This window comes from Phyllobates terribilis, unplaced genomic scaffold (assembly GCF_046119375.1).
Source record: "Phyllobates terribilis strain yellow unplaced genomic scaffold, ASM4611937v1 Scaffold_5__5_contigs__length_657084704, whole genome shotgun sequence".
In the NCBI taxonomy this organism is placed as follows: domain Eukaryota; kingdom Metazoa; phylum Chordata; class Amphibia; order Anura; family Dendrobatidae; genus Phyllobates; species Phyllobates terribilis.
The window spans coordinates 47205526-47223787 of NW_027362765.1; the positions used below are offsets into that span (position 1 = coordinate 47205526).

An 18262-nucleotide genomic window follows, 5' to 3' on the forward strand; every position below is an offset into this window, starting at 1 on the left:
AAGAGCTGCTAGGAAACCACTGCTAAGGACAGGCAACAAGCAGAAGAGACTTGTTTGGGCTAAAGAACACAAGGAATGGACATTAGACCAGTTGAAATTTGTGCTTTGGTCTGATGAGTCCAAATTTGAGATCTTTGGTTCCAACCACCGTGTCTTTATGTGACGCAGAAAAGGTGAACGGATGGACTCTACATGCCTGGTTCCCACCGTGAAGCATGGAGGAGGAGGTGTGATGGTGTGGGGATGCTTAGCTGGTGACACTGTTGGGGATTTATTCAAAATTGAAGGCATACTGAACCAGCATGGCTACCACAGCATCTTGCAGCGGCATGCTATTCCATCTGGTTTGCGTTTAGTTGGACCATCATTTATTTTTCAACAGGACAATGACTCCAAACACACCTCCAGGCTGTGTAAGGGCTATTTGACCAAGAAGGAGAGTGATTGGGTGCTACACCAGATGACCTGGCCTCCACAGTCACCAGACCTGAATCCAATCGAGATGGGTTGGGGTGAGCTGGACCGCAGAGTGAAGGCAAAAGGGCCAACAAGTGCTAAGCATCTCTGGGAACTCCTTCAAGATTGTTGGAAGACCATTTCCGGTGACTACCTCTTGAAGCTCATCAAGAGAATGCCAAGAGTGTGCAAAGCAGTCATCAAAGCAAAAGGTGGCTACTTTGAAGAACCTAAAATATAAGACATATTTTCAGTTGTTTCACACTTTTTTGTTAAGTATATAATTCCACATGTGTTAATTCATAGTTTTGATGCCTTCAGTGTGAATGTACAATTTTCATAGTCATGAAAATACAGAAAAATCTTTAAATGAGAAGGTGTGTCCAAACTTTTGGTCTGTACTGTATAAGTTATACATACTCCCGGCCAGGGCCTTTCTAGTTGGCGGGGCCTTGCTCCATACACTTGTATTGAGCAAGGGCGCTCCCCGACTAGTCAAGCGGCCTTCCAGTAGGCATGGCCAGATAGAGGGCGTGGCCTTGCTCCATGCAAGTGTATGGAAGCGAGGCCACACCCACTGGCTTGAAATATGCATAACGCACACATACCCTCCAATCCCGCAACGCGCATGCGCTGGTGGGATTCATAAGTCTGCAGTCCCACTAAGTCTTTAAAGGTCTTTTCAGAGCTGGATAGCCAAGACCTTGGGCCAACTTAGCAAGACATTGGTGTCTTAGCAAGGGCTCAAATAAAATGTAGCTTTGAAATAAACAGTGAAATAGGACTTTTCACCTTAATTCCATAAAATATTGCAGTATTTTATGAATTGAGTTTTCTAAAAATAAACCTCATGTTTTACGGATTTAATTTAAAAGGTTATGTCAACAATTTAAGCTATCACCTAACCACCGGATAGGTGACAACTTGTGGATCTGTGGAGGACCCACAGCGATCTCAAGAAAAGAGCTCTAATTTCCCCATCAGAATGGAGTAGTGGCCTTGCAAGTTCTTGTGAATGGTTGTTGTTCTACAAATACACAAGTTATCACATGTCAACAGGAAATGGAATAACCCTTTTAATGTTATATCTCAAGGTGAAATGAAAGGTATTAAATTCTTTACCTTCATCGGCCATTGGGAAAATTCTTCTCTCTAAACTGGGTCCTAGATAACCGGCCTCTAAACCACTTGGTTGTCAATCCTAAAAAGCTTGAGTCCTATCTATACGATAGCAGCACAAGTATTGAAATGATAAAAAAACATATTACTGATTTTATTGATCTTTTTGTGCAAAAGCTTTTATGGGGCAATATTTTCAAGCATATAACGGGCGATGAGATGGATAAAAAGTTTTCTAACCTGGCTCAGCCGCATAATATGGTTAATACGATTATTCCCTTATAAAAGGTTCATTTTCTCAAACAAAAAGTGACTTGACAAATTCTACAAAGTCGGGAATCCATGATGTAATTCTCCTCTCGCTACTTGTACAAAAAGGGTATGCCAGGGATGCCTCAACTCCATTGTTTAGGAAGCAACAAAAGATAGTTCAGTTTTAAAAGTAAACATTTATTAACAATTAGAAACAACAAGTAGTGAGATTAAGTTATATATATTAATGCAAAATATTCTATGCACGTGGTTGATAAAGCGCTGGCCAAAAGTATTGGCACCCCTGCAATTCTGTCAGATAATACTCAGTTTCTTCCTGAAAATGATTGCAATCACAAATTCTTTGGTATTATTCTCTTCATTTAATTTGCTTGCAAGGAAAAACCACAAAAGAGAATGAAGCAAAAATCAAATCATTGATCATTTCACACAAAACTCAAAAAAGGGGCCGGACAAAAGTATTGGCACCCTCAGCCTAATACTTGGTTGCACAACCTTTAGCCAAAATAACTGCGAACAACCGCTTCCGGTAACCATCAATGAGTTTCTTACAATGCTCTGCTGGAATTGTAGACCATTCTTCTTTGGCAAACTGCTCCAGGTCTCTGATATTTGAAGGGTGCCTTCTCCAAACTGCCATTTTGAGATCTCTCCACAGGTGTTCTATGGGATTTAGGTCTGGACTCATTGCTGGCCACCTTAGAAGTCTCCAGTGCTTTCTCTAAAACCATTTTATAGTGCTTTTGGAAGTGTGTTTTGGGTCATTGTCCTGCTGGAAGACCCATGACCTCTGAGGGAGACCCAGCTTTCTCACACTGGGCCCTACATTATGCTGAAAAATTTGTTGGTAGTCTTCAGACTTCATAATGCCATGCACACGGACAAGCAGTCCAGTGCCAGAGGCAGCAAAGCAACCCCAAAACATCAGGGAACCTCCGCCATGTTTGACTGTAGGGACCGTGTTCTTTTCTTTGAATGCCTTTTTTTTTCCTGTACACTCTATGTTGATGCTTTTTCCCAAAAAGCTCTACTTTTGTCTCATCTGACCAGAGAACATTCTTCCAAAACGTTTTAGGCTTTCTCAGGTAAGTTTTGGCAAACTCCAGCCTGGCTTTTTTATGTCTCGGGGTAAGAAGTGGGATCTTCCTGGGTATCCTACCATACAGTCCCTTTTCATTCAGACGGCGACAGATAGTACGGGTTGACACTGTCGTACCCTCGGACTGCAGGGCAGCTTGAACTTGTTTGGATGTTAGTCGAGGTTCTTTATCCACCATCCGCACAATCTAGCGTTGAAATCTCTCGTCAATTTTTCTTTTCCGTCCACATCTAGGGAGGTTAGCCACAGTGCCATGGGCTTTAAACTTCTTGATGACACTGCGCACGGAAGACACAGGAACATTCAGGTCTTTGGAGATGGACTTGTAGCCTTGAGATTGCTCATGCTTCCTCACAATTTGGTTTCTCAAGTCCTCAGACAGTTCTTTGGTCTTCTTTCTTTTCTCCATGCTCAATATGGTACACACAAGGACACAGGACAGAGGTTGAGTCAACTTTAATCCATGTTAACTGGCTGCAAGTGTGATTTAGTTATTGCCAACACCTGTTAGGTGCCACAGGTAAGTTACAGGTGCTGTTAATTACACGAATTAGAGAAGCATCACATGATTTTTCAAAGGGTGCCAATACTTTTGTCCACCCCCTTTTTTAGGTTTGGTGTGGAATTATATCCAATTTGGCTTTAGGACAATTCTTTTTGTGTTTTTTTTCATTGAAGACAAATTAAATGAAGAGAATAATACCAAAGAATTTGTGATTGCAATCATTTTCAGGAAGAAACTGAGTATTATCTGACAGAACTGCAGGGGTGCCAATACTTTTGGCCAGCACTGTATATAGATGCGCTACTTGTTTTCTTGTCCTACTTATCAGTGAAACATATTCAAACTAAAAGAGTGGCTATTTCCCTTTGTGAGTTTTGTGATGTTTAAGAAGATATTTTTTGTGTACAAAACATTTCCCACATTCTGAACATGAATATGGCTTCTCTCCTCTGTGAGTTTTTTGGTGGTCAACAAGACTGGATGTCCGAGTAAAACATTTCCCACATTCTGAACATGAATATGGTTTCTCGCCTGTGTGAGTTCCCTGATGTGTAACAAGATATGATTTATGGGTAAAACATTTCCCACATTCTTGACATGAAAATGACTTCTGCCCCGTATGAATTTTCTGGTGTGTAACAAGATTTGATTTATATCTAAAACATTTCCCACATTCAGAACATGAGAATGGCTTCTCCCCTGTATGAATTCTCTGATGTGTAATAAGATTTGGCTTAAATCTATAACATTTTCCACAATCTGAACATGAAAATGGCTTCTGCCCTGTATGAATTCTCTGATGTGTAATAAGATTTGATTTTACTGTAAAACCTCTTCCACATTCTGAACATGAAAATGGTTTCTCCCCCGTATGAATTATCTGATGTGTAACAAGATTTGCTTTACATGTAAAACCTTTCCCACATTCTGAACATAAAAATGGCTTTTCTACTGTGTGAATTTGCTTATGTTTAACAAGATTTAATTTAACACTATAGCTTTTCTCACATTCTGTACATGAATATGGCTTCTCCCCTGTGTGAAGCCTCTGATGTGTAACAAGATCTGATTTCTGTTTAAAACATTTCCCACATTCTGAGCATGAAAATGGCTTCACATCTGTATGAATTATTTGATGCTTAACAAGACTTGCTTTTATTGTAAAACACCTCCCACATTCCAAACACGAAAATGGCTTCTCCCCTGTGTGAATTCTCTCATGTCTAGCAAGATTTGCTTTAACTGTAAAACTTCTTCCACATTCTGAGCATGAAAATGGCTTCTCTCCAGTGTGAGTTTTCCAATGCTGAGCAAGCTGTGATTTTCCTACAAAACATTTTCCACATTCTGGGCATAAAAATGGCTTCTCTCCTGTGTGAATTTTTTGATGTGTAACAAGATGACTTTTCTGGTTAAAACATTTCCCACATTCTGAACATAAATATCGCTTCTTCCCTGGATGAGCTCTATTTTTATTTTGTTTTACAGTCTGTGATGAATCAGAAGATAGGACATATTCAATAGGTTCAGTTGATAGATCTTTGCTGTCAAAGGCTGAGGGTAGAGCTGGGTTAATGGTATGTTCTTCATAAGTGCCTTCTGTGAAATCATGATCTTCTGTTTTGAAATCGAAATACATCTCGTGGCCTTCTAAGCTCCTGATACAGCCACCTGTTAAAAATAAAACTCTTAGGGGTATGGTCACTTAGGAAATATTATGATAAATTAGAATAAGCATCTACAGTCATGGACAAAAGTTTTGAGAATGACACCAAAATTATATTTTCACATGATTTGCTGGCCTCTGGTTTTTATTAGTGTTTGTCTGATGTTTATATCACATACAGAAATATAATTGCAATCAGATTATGAGTACCAATAGGTTATATTGACAGTTAGAATGAGTCAATGCAGCAAGTCAATATTTGCAGTGTTGCCCCTTCTTCTTCAAGACCTCTGTAATTCTCCCTGGCATGCTCTCAATCAACTTTTGGACCAAATCCTGACTGATAGCAGTCCATTCTTGAATAATCAATGCTTGCATTTTGCCAGAATTTGTTGGTTTTTGTTTGTCCACCCGTCTCTTGATGATTGACCACAAGTTCTCAATGGGATTCAGATCTGGGGAGTTTCCAGGTCATGGACCCAAAATCTCTATGTTTGTTCCATGAGCCATTTAGTTATCACCTTTGCTTTATGGCAAGGTGCTCCATCATGCTGGAAAAGGCATTGTTGGGCGCCAAACTGCTCTTGGACGGTTGGGAGAAGTTGCTCTTGGAGGACATTCTGGTACCATTCTTTATTCATGGCTGTGTTTTTAGGCAAGACTGTGAGTGAGCTGATTCCCTTGGCTGAGAAGCAACCCCACACATGAATGGTTTCAGGATGCTTTACAGTTGGCATGAGACAAGACTGGTGGTAGCGCTCACCTCTTCTTCTCCGAATAAGCTGTTTTCCAGATGTCCCAAACAATCGAAAAGGGGATTCATCAGAGAAAATGACTTTGCCCCAGTCATCAGCAGTCCACTCCCTGTACCTTTTGCAGAATACCAGTCGGTCCCTGATGTTTTTTCTGGAGAGAAGTGGCTTCTTTGCTGCCCTCCTTGAAACCAGCCCTTGCTCAAAGAGTCTCCGCCTCACAGTGCGTGCAGAAGCACTCACACCAGCCTGCTGCCATTCCTGAGGAAGCTCGGCACTGCTGGTAGTCCGATCCCGCAGCTGAAACAGTTTTAAGATACGGTCCTGGCGCTTGCTGGTCTTTCTTGGGCACAATGGAGCCTTTTTGACAACAATGGAAGCTCTCTCCTTGAAGTTCTTGATGATGCGATAGATTGTTGACTGAGGTGCAATCTTTGTAGCTGCGATACTCTTCCCTGTTCGGCCATTTTTGTGCAGTGCAATGATGGCTGCACGTGTTTCTTTAGAGATAACCATGGTTAACTGAAGAGAAACAATGATACCAAGAACCAGCCTCCTTTTAAAGTGTCCAGTGATGTCATTCTTACTTAATCATGACTGATTGATCGCCAGCCCTGTCCTCATCAACACCCACACCTGTGTTAATGGATCAATCACTAAAACGATGTTAGCTGCTCCTTTTAAGGCAGGACTGCAATGATGTTGAAATGTGTTTTGGGGGTTAAAGTTCATTTTCTGGGCAAATATTGACTTTGCAAGTACAGTAATTGCTGTTAAGCTGATCACTCTTTGACATTCAGGAGTATATGCAAATTTCCATTACAAAAAATGAAGCAGTAAACTTTGGAAAAATTACTATTTGTCTCATTCTCAATACTTTTGGCCATGTCTGTATAGGTTGAGATTAACCCAATAAATAATGCCAACACTTCAATGTAAATACATAGACATAGTTATATCTTCATAACTCTTCATGATATTAGTATTTTCTGTCATCATGGAGTGGCTCTTAAAGGGGTTTTACTATTTGAATAAATCCATTTTGTGTAAAAGATCCTGGAAAAATAAACTTTTCAAAATTGCATCGTTTCTGTATTACAGGCTGCCAACGATATAAAGTGTGTTCGGTAGTAGGCTTCTCCTACAACTGTCTGCCTTTAGTATTGTCGAGATTGTATAGTGAGCACTTCTTCCACGACTGTGCTCTTCCTGTGTTGGCATGACATTGGCTGCAGCGTTCATAATCAGCGGCCTCTGATCGGTTGCTGCCTTTTCTGTTCCGTCAAAACGAAAATACTGATGAGCAGCAACTGATCAGTGACAACATTACATCACCCATCACAGCAGCGCCGACGTTGTTGGAATGCCGCCGCTGTGAAAGGTGAGTATATATTGTTTTTATTTTCTATGGGGCAGCGAATTGATTAAGCAGGGGTTGTCCAGTAGTGTACAACCCCTTTAAGGTCTGTGTCCCTATACGTATGGATCTTTTTGTTCTGGAGCCCTGTTGTAGTCATGTCCCATCCCGCCTCTGAAAGTCTGAGTTTTCACTTAAGACCTTTGATAGTGTGCCTGTCCCTCTTGCTGTAATACCCCAGTCTTCCCCATACTTTTAAGGCGCAAGCCACTTAATGAATCAGGTGAGCCACCTAATGGTGGGCACCGCTATTTTCTCAAGCAACATATGTGGCATAGACTACATCATCATGAATTTGACCACTACCAGTCTCTGTTTTACACCATAACTGCATTTTCAAATGTGTTGTGTTAGATAATCAACCATTTAGTTAATACCGTACAATATATTGCTGTTTATACTGTACAGTACATGCATCTCCCAGCCCCCAACAAATGGACACCAGAACACCCCACATCCCTAATCCAATTTCACTGACAAAAGGACACCCAGACTCATCTCCAGATTGGGAAACGTACTTTACTAAAATGTTCCCTATGTAGTGTTGTGTAAAACGTCAGTGCAGCAAAAAGAAAAATGGCTACCAGCTCACCTCTTCCATGCAGCAGCAATAACCCTTGGTGCACGGACTGCTACTCGACAAAACATCCAACTGGGCAATGTTAATCCATCAATTAACATTGTGTAAAACCTTCCACAAAAGAGTGGAGAGCAGGGAAATGCAAATCAGAGTGGGAAGCGTCAGCACCATAAACAAAAAAAATCAAAACTCTAACTCTATTAGTTGCATCAGAGTAACATGGTGCCAATCAGAAGTAACGTTTACTGAGTGGAATTGCCTAATGTAGAACGGATGGGATGTAATTGTTGAAATAAATTCCATTCGGGCCTCTATTCGCAATATGGAGAAAGTGACTTCTGGTTGACCAGAGCAACCCATGTGATTCTACTAACCAATGGGATCACACTCCAAAAAATAAGCACATCCATGGCAAGAAAAAAATGTGAAGCAATCAAGGGTGCTGCTGGCCATTTTCATGACAACCATTAAGTTTCACACTACCTGACCATTGTGTAATAAAGCGATAGTAATCTTTACCCTATGAATATCCTACGTATTTTCCACCTTCCCTTTTTCACTTCTGTTGTGGGCTTCAAAGAAGTCCCAGACACCTGCTCACTGTCCTCCAGATTTGCACCAGATCACTGCAGCCCTCCCTGCCCCTTGAACACGTGCTCGCCCACTGTGCCCAACTGCCGATAGTTTACACCCACTCTGCCCAGAAATCTGTCACTGCTTGCCCGCTCACTTCGGCAGCTGGTCATGCTTCTTCTGGCTTCATACTGCCCTCTCTGCATGCGCCGTCTGTTGACCGTGTTTCTCCAGGTCTCTGCCACCACTCATGCACTTACTTCCCCTGGCTCCCTACCGTCCTCTCTACTCATTCAAGAAGTTCCTGCTGACTGCTCCCAGCTGATTATTGCATTTCCCAGGGCTTTGCCACCCACTCTGCCCAGAAATCTACCACCACTCGCCCACTCAATGAACCTAGCTGCTCCTTGCTTTCCACTGCTTCTTCCCTCTGTGTCCAGCACCCTGTTACCACTTGCTCACCCACTGCTCCTGCTTCATCCTGCACCCTACCACCCTTTCTGCTCCTTCAACAGGTGTTTACCCACAGCCCCCATATTTTAATCCCTTCCTCCACAACCTTGGGACTCGCTATGCCTTGCAAACTCCCATTGTTCACCCCATGACGAATCTCCAGTTTTCCCAGCTTCCTCCAGATCACAACTGCAACTGGAAAGGGAGCATGAGCCTACACTAAGTAGGTAGATAAATAAGGTATGTGCAAAAAAAATAAAATAATAATAAGTGTATATTTGTATATGTAGTGAGGCCAATATGAATTCACGATAATATTCCAGGCTATACATAGTGCGTTCCAGAACATACAAGATCTTGAGGAAGTTTGTGGCAGTGAGGAAGACGACAGCTTTCAATATAACCAAAGATCTGTATGTATCGATTTAGTTCTATCGGCTTAATATGCGTTTGATCAGACATTGTTGGACTGATTACATTACAGTCCTATTTTTGGACGGTCATTATTTACTGGTACTTCATTACCAATCTTCAGTTATTCCTATTCCGCATCTCTTTTTCTTGCTAATCATCTTTATGTAAATATCTGCAGCCTTATTTATTTGTACTACATTCTAGAATTATACATTGGATTCTTCTTGTTCTTCCCGCCTAATATTTAATCATGTGATTGGTGTTATTTTTAAATCATTTTTGCATTAATAAGTCATGGAATTTACATAATTTTATTGTGGCTCCCTTTTCTCATGTGAGTAGGTATTTAGTGGTTTTTGTTTACTTCTTGAGGAAGGTCGGAACCAGCCGAAGAGCAGAGGGTCTCCAAGACAATAGGACAAAAAGGGCTGTTTTTTCGAGAAGTCATTTACCAGCAGTGACATAGTATGGAACCTGAGCAGAAGGTAAATCTACATCAAACGCATATCACTAAATGAAGTTTGTGGTTCTGCTTCTTATCTTAACTCATGTGGCAAAGCTCGCTAAAGGGTCGATATTGAACTTTAGGACTGCTTCATCCAATAGGCGATCCTTACGCTGGCTTGGCACAATCCCCAAGTAGATACGTTCCCCCTTAGACTACAAATTGGAGGCCTCTCATACAGCCAAAACAGATCTCCTACTCTGAACTGAGGAGAGGCAACACCCCAAAACATGTGTCTGCAAACAGAATTTCTGTCTTGGCTTCTTATCCTAAGTCATGTGGCTCGGTGAAGGGTCAATATTGATTTTTATGATTGCTACATCCAATAGGTGATGAAGTTCTCTTCCCTCTGTAGAGGCTATTTGCATATTTAAATTCCCAGAGGAACATTGCATGGCCTATATGTCTCCTTATGCTGGCTTGTCACTCTCAAAGGACAAGCATGGCCTCTTAGACCCCCGGTCGGAGGCTTCTCACCTAACCAAAACAGATCTCCTGATTTGTAGTGAGGAGGGGCAACACCCTGAAACATGTGTCTGAAAATAAAGTTTCTGGTTTGGCTTCTTATTCTAAGTCATGTGAAAAGCTTTTTAAATGTCGATATTGACTTTTAGGGTTGCTACATCCAATAGGTGGTGCCAGAGATCAAGTCTTCTTCCGTCTGAAGAGGCTATTTACATTTTTAAAATCCTTTGAGATTTCCAAGGCTGGGTTGCTATATGTAAATGACTAAAGGTATCCCAAAGATGCCTACCGTATTGATTTGTATGAAGCACAAAAAGTGTAAGAGAAAAATTCCAGGATGTTTCATTTCCAATCGGGTCACTAATAGAGATAGAAGTAATATAAGAGTTTTTGTCTCCTAAGTCACCAGACAGAAGATATGAGTCCTCCCAGGACTAATGATCAACAAAGTTTAATTCATGTGGTCTCCTTAAACCATTTACAACAGTTTTCAGGCAGAATCAAGCTCAGTTCAGATGGTTGCTCCCAGTAGAGATCTTTGTATTTACAAATGGGAAGAAACCATATGCCTGTCGAAATCACCATAGACTCCTACGCTACTCTAGAAGTTATCAACTGAGCAAGTTTGCAGCAGTTTCTACTAAAACATTAGCCGTGGGAGATGGTGAACATGGAACATACAACAATTGAAGATATATGGAACAGCTCAATACACAGATTAAAAACTGAAAACTTTTACTTTAGAGTCTTTAAATTTAAGTAGCAGATTTACAGTGCAATAAAAACCTTCCTTTTGAATGCAACAAGTTTTCTTAATGATGAACATACACTTGTTAGAAACACATTGAAGGTTTTTATTGCTTTGTAAATCTGCTGCTTAATTTTAAAGAATCCACAAAAAAAGTTTTCAGTTTTTTAATCCATGGATTGAACTGGTCCATAAATCTTCAGTGGTTGAATGTTGAAATGTTGGGCAAGGCAAGGTACCGGGCTCTACTTTAAGAATTAAAAAAACTGGAAGGGTGAGCTAGCACTACTTTCCACGTTCATAAGAGAAAGTAACGAAATAACCAGCAAATGTCGAAACAAAACGTAAACTACTTCCACTTCAATGAATAAAGTTTTCTCAGGTCTTTTTTTAGGCAGTGTTCTCCAACAGTTTCAACAAAACTCTTAACAGATAAGTACCACCAATTCTCAAGAGTTCTTGATCTCACATTAGAGCTTTCATAAATATAGTACAAGGTTCCCAAGATCTCTCAGCCCTACTTCTAAAGGTTTTTTTTTTGCTTATATATACTTTGACTTTTCATGCAAACATGCTTTATCACAGCCAAAATACTGTACTTATTCTACAACGCAGGGTAGGAGCAAACGACTGTTTTCTCTCAATCCGAGAAAAAGGGTCAGATTATGCTGATCAGAGTTTGATCCATTTTTCTCAGAGGAGGAGAGAAAAAAGTTTCTCCACCTTCTCAATTTAGTCAGTCTGTGAAAATCAGACTCCACTCTGATGTCATCCGAGTGCGGTCCAATGTTCTCCACAGACCCATAGGTTTGCATTGCAGATTTTGATCTGACACTGTCACCAATTTTTTGGTCACAGGAAAAAATCAGAGAAATGTGTACAGCCCCATAGAAGATTATAGGTACGAATGCTATCCGTGAAAATCAGGGATAGCACTCATCCGATATAATCGGTCTTGTGCACAAGCCCTAAAAGGGAATATGTCAGCAGGTTTTTCCTATGTAATGTTGGGGCAGAAACCCTAATTACAGTGATGTGTCACTTACTGGGCTGTGTATTGCTGTTTTGATATAATCAGTATTTTACAAACAGGAAATTATCAATACTGGACAAATGGCCTTGTGCCTCCTAGTCCGACTACACCCCCAGCACAGAACTGATTAGCAGTTTTCTGTCGCTACACAATGTACACAGAAAACTGTGATGTCAGCGGGGTTTTACACAGCCCAACACCTGAGCTCTGCTAGATCTGCAGCAGAGAAAACTGTGACTCTAAATAATACATCGCTGGAATCAGTCTATCTGATCCTACATCATGCTGCTCTCAGATTACATAGCAAAAACCTCCTGACACATGCCCTTTAAATCTCCCAAACCTTTAGTTCAAGACGGTTTGGATTGTAATTTTTGGAGACTCTGACATGGTCAGTTTAAGTTAATAATTTCTCAGTGCATGAACTAATAAATCAGTAATCATTTTTCATATCAAAAGTGTTGTAGATATTTTTCATGGATCCATTTTTCTTTTAAGTAAAATCAGCTTCAGTCATGTGAATATATATGATTACTACTCACCCGGATGATTATCTGTAGGAATCTCCTCTTTACACCACTCATCACCCCTCACATATGTCTCTGTAGTATTAATATGGGTCATATCTACACCCTGAAATAAATATTGTAAAAATCACAGACAGATGGAGAAGTCACATCTATAATCAGCTTTAATCCTGTCGTCTCCACCGTTCTCATTACACAAGTGTGACGATACAGCTTAAAATCTTAATAATCCAGATGATTAGATTAGTTAAACCAAGAGAAATACACTATTGTGTTTAAATTGACTTGTATATGTTTGTGTATTTCTAAAGGACAGACCAGTAGTTGTATAACCCTGATTGCTATCTCCTCTTGGTTAGGTGAACAATGTTTTTTGTTACAATGCTAATTACATATTATACTAAGTCAGCTGAAAGTTTATTTACAATAGCCCATGTGATACCAACTATGTAAATAGATTAGCTCAAACAATGAGAGCTGAGCCATGTGAGTAATGCCCTCCCTAACCCCAACCTGTTACTGATGACCTTACACAGATGTAAATATAAACAGGGATGTGTGTAGTGCTGTAAGAGAATCAAGGAGAAGCAAGAGGACACACCGACTCAGACCCCATCAGCTTGGAAGCATTGATCCTCTCTGTGGGGGGCCCTGCAGAAGCGGGGGGCCACTGGTTGAGGTAGTCGGCCCTGGAAGTCTCCAAAGTCGCAGCTGTTCCATCCCAGGCGGACGGAGAAGAAAGAGTGAAACTGTGTAATGTTGTACCATCTTGGGTATTTGCTGGGACTGTTCTATGTGTTTATTGTCTGCTTTGTGGTTCAATAAGGTATTGCCACGCTGTTTTACCATCACCCTGTGTTGTCTGAGTAGCGTTACGCCCACAGAATACCCCGGGTCTTCACAACAAGTATAAAACATATAATACTGGTGGATAATACAAAAGACCTTCATAGTAGAGATGAGCGAATCTTTGAAATTCGAATGTCAACTTTGCCAAATTTTCCCATGAAATTCCACTTTCAGAGAATCTTTCAAGTTGAAAGTACTCTAAAGCCTCCAATTACCTTGAAAAATGTTTATGACATATGGTTCCCTTTCTGGGTTGATTATTCTCTTCGACATGATGAGATGTAGATGGAAAATAACAATTTAGCCTTTTTTGCTCCTTGTCTTGGGCAGAGGTTAAATTCTGCATAAATGTTCAGTATAGTGTTGGAACCAAATATGCAAAACTTGGAGATGTCAGTAGCACCTTGCCTTGTTGTGGTGGTGCATTGTCGTACTTCTAAACATTTGATGTAGATCAAATATGAAATGTCAAAAGACCTAGGGCAGCGGGAAAATGTACATGTTCTTCTCCCATCCCTTGTTGCATTCTTGTCAGCATATTTTCTAATATGATTATTATGGGTGCCCAGGGCAGTAGGATAAGTTTGAAAGTTGCTATTCTTCTTCCATTCCTCGGTGCATCCTTATCAGTGATTTTTCCAATACAATAAGTTTAGCAGCCTCTTAGAAGGGTCTCGGTAAGCAACATGTGTCCCTCATTACCTCTCAATGGCAGTAAAAAATGTCACATAAGCTCTAGTTTCTCAGCTGCATTATATTATCAGTCACCCCAGAGCCTTACTTCGCTCAAACACAATATGCAGCACTGATTTCATTTTGTCACGTCACAAATTAGCCAGTGTTAAGTCACACTGATCTGTCGCTACAAATCCTGAAGTCCGTTGTTTGCCACGTAAGAATGATTGAATGCCCACAAACTCTCTTGGCCTTGAGCACTGCCTTGTTTTCACCCCTCAAATCATTGTACTATACCTGGCTCTAATTGCTGCTGTCCATTGTGAAATGCACATTGCTACACAGTAATAATTCCATGGATCTCTTCTCACAGTTTCCGGTGAGACTTATTACCGTACTTCGAAAAATCAGGTCAGCTAGGTTTCCAAAATCGAGGCTGAGCTCATGCATTTCACAAAAGTCAGTAGAATTCACATGGTTTCTGACTGCAGATCCTGCACACTGCAATAAATCGGTCCATTGGCAACACAGAAAAGAATTGCCATACCCGAAATGCCCACACATTGTCGTCACCACATTCACAACCAAAGCTTTCAGGCATTTTTGAGCCTATTCAATCAACAGCAGCTGTGGCTTCACCTACTCCAGAGCTGACCATCTTAGAAGCAGATCTGCCCGTGGATGAATATCGACTCTGTTCTTTACTGCCAACACCACCACATTCATCCTTCCATGTCATAATCTAATTTTCTCGCCGATCTGGATTTCAAATCCTGTCCACCACACAATTCTCCTCATCACCATCATCATCCCTGACCCATCTGACATTTCTGCCAGTGTGGATAATTTCCTGAGTCTTGATCCCCATCCTAATTCTCAACTCTAGATTTCCACTGACTTTGAGTGCCACTACTACCTTGGCAGACATTGCCAGTGCCCTTACCACCATGGCTGCCAGTGTCAAAAGCATTACTAACAATACAGCTAGGCATTTAAGTCATATCTTCCATCCTCCTTCGCTTCATCTCATCCATTGCATCAACAGGAAGAAGTTGTTGTAAAATATCTACCTTAGCACCGGGAGTACATTAAAAAAAAATTACCATAACTATTATGGTGGTGAAAGGGGAGGAAAGAGCAGAACTCTGAATCAAACTGATGGTGGCACTGTCAGAGGTAACATCATTCTGTTATGATTGAGTCCATACTATCCTCTGCTCCCAAATTCTTATTGCCAGTATCTCTCTCCTAACTAGGCACACTGATTGAATGTGATTTCTGCAAAGAAAATATTGGGAAGCCTGCCCACCTCCATCTGAATTCATCTGATTCTTCGCTGGCTGATCAAATCTCCTGTAAGACTTGAAATAGCGACCAAAATTTTAAACGATTTGTGTGAAGCAAATTGCATTTTGTTAGAATTCGCTCATCTCTACTCCAGAGGCGTTCATACATTATAGCGAAGATTTCATGACACCTTCTCTCCATCTACCTGATGATCCTGAGGAACAATGAAATTGTCTTGTTTACAGTCCTGCGGAAGAAAAGGACGGGGACATCTCTCTGCTATTGTCCTCTTACTGGATTGAACTAGAAAAAACACATACAGGGATTGAATTAATTCTTTACATACAAATAATTATAGGTCATGTGTATTTAGCCCCATCTATTACCTGGTGATATGAGGGGCTGGGGAACCTCCATCATAACGTCCTTGTACAAATCTTTGTGTCCTTTTAAATACTCCCACTCCTCCATGGAGAAATAGACAGTGACATCCTGACACCTTATAGGAACCTGACACATACAATGATACCATCATTCCCCCAATCCCTTCATAGCGTTACTGTATAATGTCCCAGCATTCCCAGCAATGTCACCTCTCCAGTCAGCAGCTCAATCATCTTGTAGGTGAGTTCTAGGATTTTCTGATCATTGATGTCCTCATGTACCAGGGGGTAAGATGGAGGTCCCATTATTTTGCTCAGGGGTCTTCCCCATCCCTCAGACACAGGGGCCCGACAGCGCTCACTAGAGGTCTTCTTCACTACTGTGTAATCCTGGTTATGGAGAGACACATTAATAAATCTCACTACAGACATTTCCAGAGTCCTCACCTCTCCAGTTCTGTCCATCTGTTATTCCCATAGATAAGAATGATGTAATGTGATGTCATCAGAATCTCTCACCTCTCCAGTAAGCCGGAAGAGAATCTCTAGGGAGAGGTGTAATATCCTCTCCGCCATCCTGTCCCTATCCATCCTTGTAGGGTCAATCAGGAAAATTCTCTTATATAGAAGATCTCCACGGAGAGGATCTGATATTGTAAAGACCTGAATGGGAAGAACATGAGCCAATGTAGTTAATAAGGACAAACATATAAGGTGATAACACATGTAAATGTTGTAGTCTCTCTCTTTGTATGGACTGGAACATGAGATTTGAGATCAAAGCATCTTCACATGACCACTACAACCCATCACTATTGCACAGGTGATGTTGCATATATGTATGTTTCCATTGAAAAAATGCTGGAAAAATACGCCTGAGACTAGGCTAAACTAAGGTTGACAGAGAGGGTGCAAACCTTTAGGAAAACCTATGATACACTTTATTGATCCCGAGGGAAATTACAGTGTCAGAGCAGCAGAACATAGACATGAATTACAACATAACAGTAGAATTTTTCAAGTATAATCTCATACATTCCTATTCATGACCGGTCAGTACGATATACAATTAGAACGCCAATAATACACCAGTCACATGGAAAATTTCACACTTAGGTAGTTGTACATTCCCATAGTAGTCGGCACAAATGATTTCCTGAATGTCAACAGGAGAAACATCAGGAGTAGTTTAAAAATGAACTTTATAGAATGCAATTTAAAAACCAAGAGAATGTGAACATAAGATGGACTACGTGGCAACATGAACAGTCAGAGTACAAGCCAAAAAAACAAGCACTATGGTCATGGGGTAATTAGCATGGAGGGTACAATATAGAGCCAGTGGGAGTTGGTGCAAAAAATATTAATCAATTTTGCCAATTGTTACTAAGTAGAGATTGCACCTAAAAGTGCCCCCGTAAAGCTCAAAATAAGTGATCCTTACCCATATTGGCAGTGAGAGCCTGACCTGGAATGTGGAGGCGGAGAGTGCTGCTACAGATATCCTAATCTGTGATGAGCCCCCGGAGCACCATCAAATCCATTATCATCAAATGAAAAGAACATGTTACCACAAAAAACCTGCCTAGTGAGGGAAGCCCACCAAAACTCTCAGCCCGGGCAAGGAGGGCAGTAATCAGAGAGGCAGCACAGTGACCAAAGGTAACCCTGAAGGAGCTGCAGGGTTCCCAAGCAGAGACTGGAGTATCTGTCCATACGACCACAATAAGTTGTACATTCCATAGAGGTGGCTTTTACGGAAGAGTGTTAAAAAAAAGCCTTTACACACACAAATGGTAATGCTCGTTTTGAGTTTGCTAAAGACATGTGGGAGACTCCTCAAATGTATGGAGGAAGGTGCTGTGGTCAGAGGAGTCAAAAATTGAACTTTTTGGCAACCAAGGTAAACGCTATGTTTGGCACCGAACCAACACAGCTCATCACCCCAAGAACACCATCCCCACAGTGAAACATGGTGGTGCCAGCATAATGCTGTGGGGATGTTTTTCGGCAGCAGAGACAGGGAAAATGGTCCGAGTTGAGGGAAAGATAGATGATGCGAAATACAGTGATATTCTTGAGCAAAACCTGTTCCAGTCTGTCAGTGATTTGAGACTGGGACGGAGGTTCACCTTCCAACAAGAGAATGACCCAAAGCATACTGCTAAAGAAACACTCGATTGTATAAGGGTAAAGGTGTAAATGTTTTGGAGTGGCCTAGTCAAAGCTCAGACCTTAATCCAATGGAGAATATGTGGTCATACTTGAAGATTGCTGTTCACTAGAGGAAACCATCTAACTTGGAGGAGCTGGAGCAATTTTGCCATGAGGAATGGGCAAAATACCCAGTGGCAAGATGTGGAAAGTGTCATAGAGACGTATCCAAAGCGACTTGCAGCTGTAATTGCAGCAAAAGGCGGCTCTACAAAGTAGGGGGGTGAATAGTTATGCACACTGAAGTTTTCAGTAATTCTGCCTTTTTT

General features: G+C 41.1%; 2 protein-coding genes across 2 annotated transcripts in view; both read right to left on the bottom strand.

Annotated features, from left to right (window-relative positions):
* LOC141271933 (uncharacterized) overlaps positions 1–18262 on the bottom strand; it is a 114483-nt gene that overhangs the window by 80896 nt on the left and 15325 nt on the right. The gene's annotated exons all lie outside the window — the stretch shown is intronic.
* LOC141271935 (uncharacterized) overlaps positions 3707–18262 on the bottom strand; it is a 62981-nt gene continuing 48425 nt past the window's right edge. The window contains exons 9-14 of the mRNA XM_073682185.1: positions 16299–16442; positions 15990–16169; positions 15783–15906; positions 15602–15699; positions 12601–12691; positions 3707–5123 (exon numbers count right to left, since the gene is read on the bottom strand). Of these exons, the coding sequence (XP_073538286.1) occupies positions 3808–5123; positions 12601–12691; positions 15602–15699; positions 15783–15906; positions 15990–16169; positions 16299–16442 (1953 nt within the window). The 3' untranslated portion in view covers positions 3707–3807. The remainder of the gene's footprint in view (positions 5124–12600; positions 12692–15601; positions 15700–15782; positions 15907–15989; positions 16170–16298; positions 16443–18262) is intronic.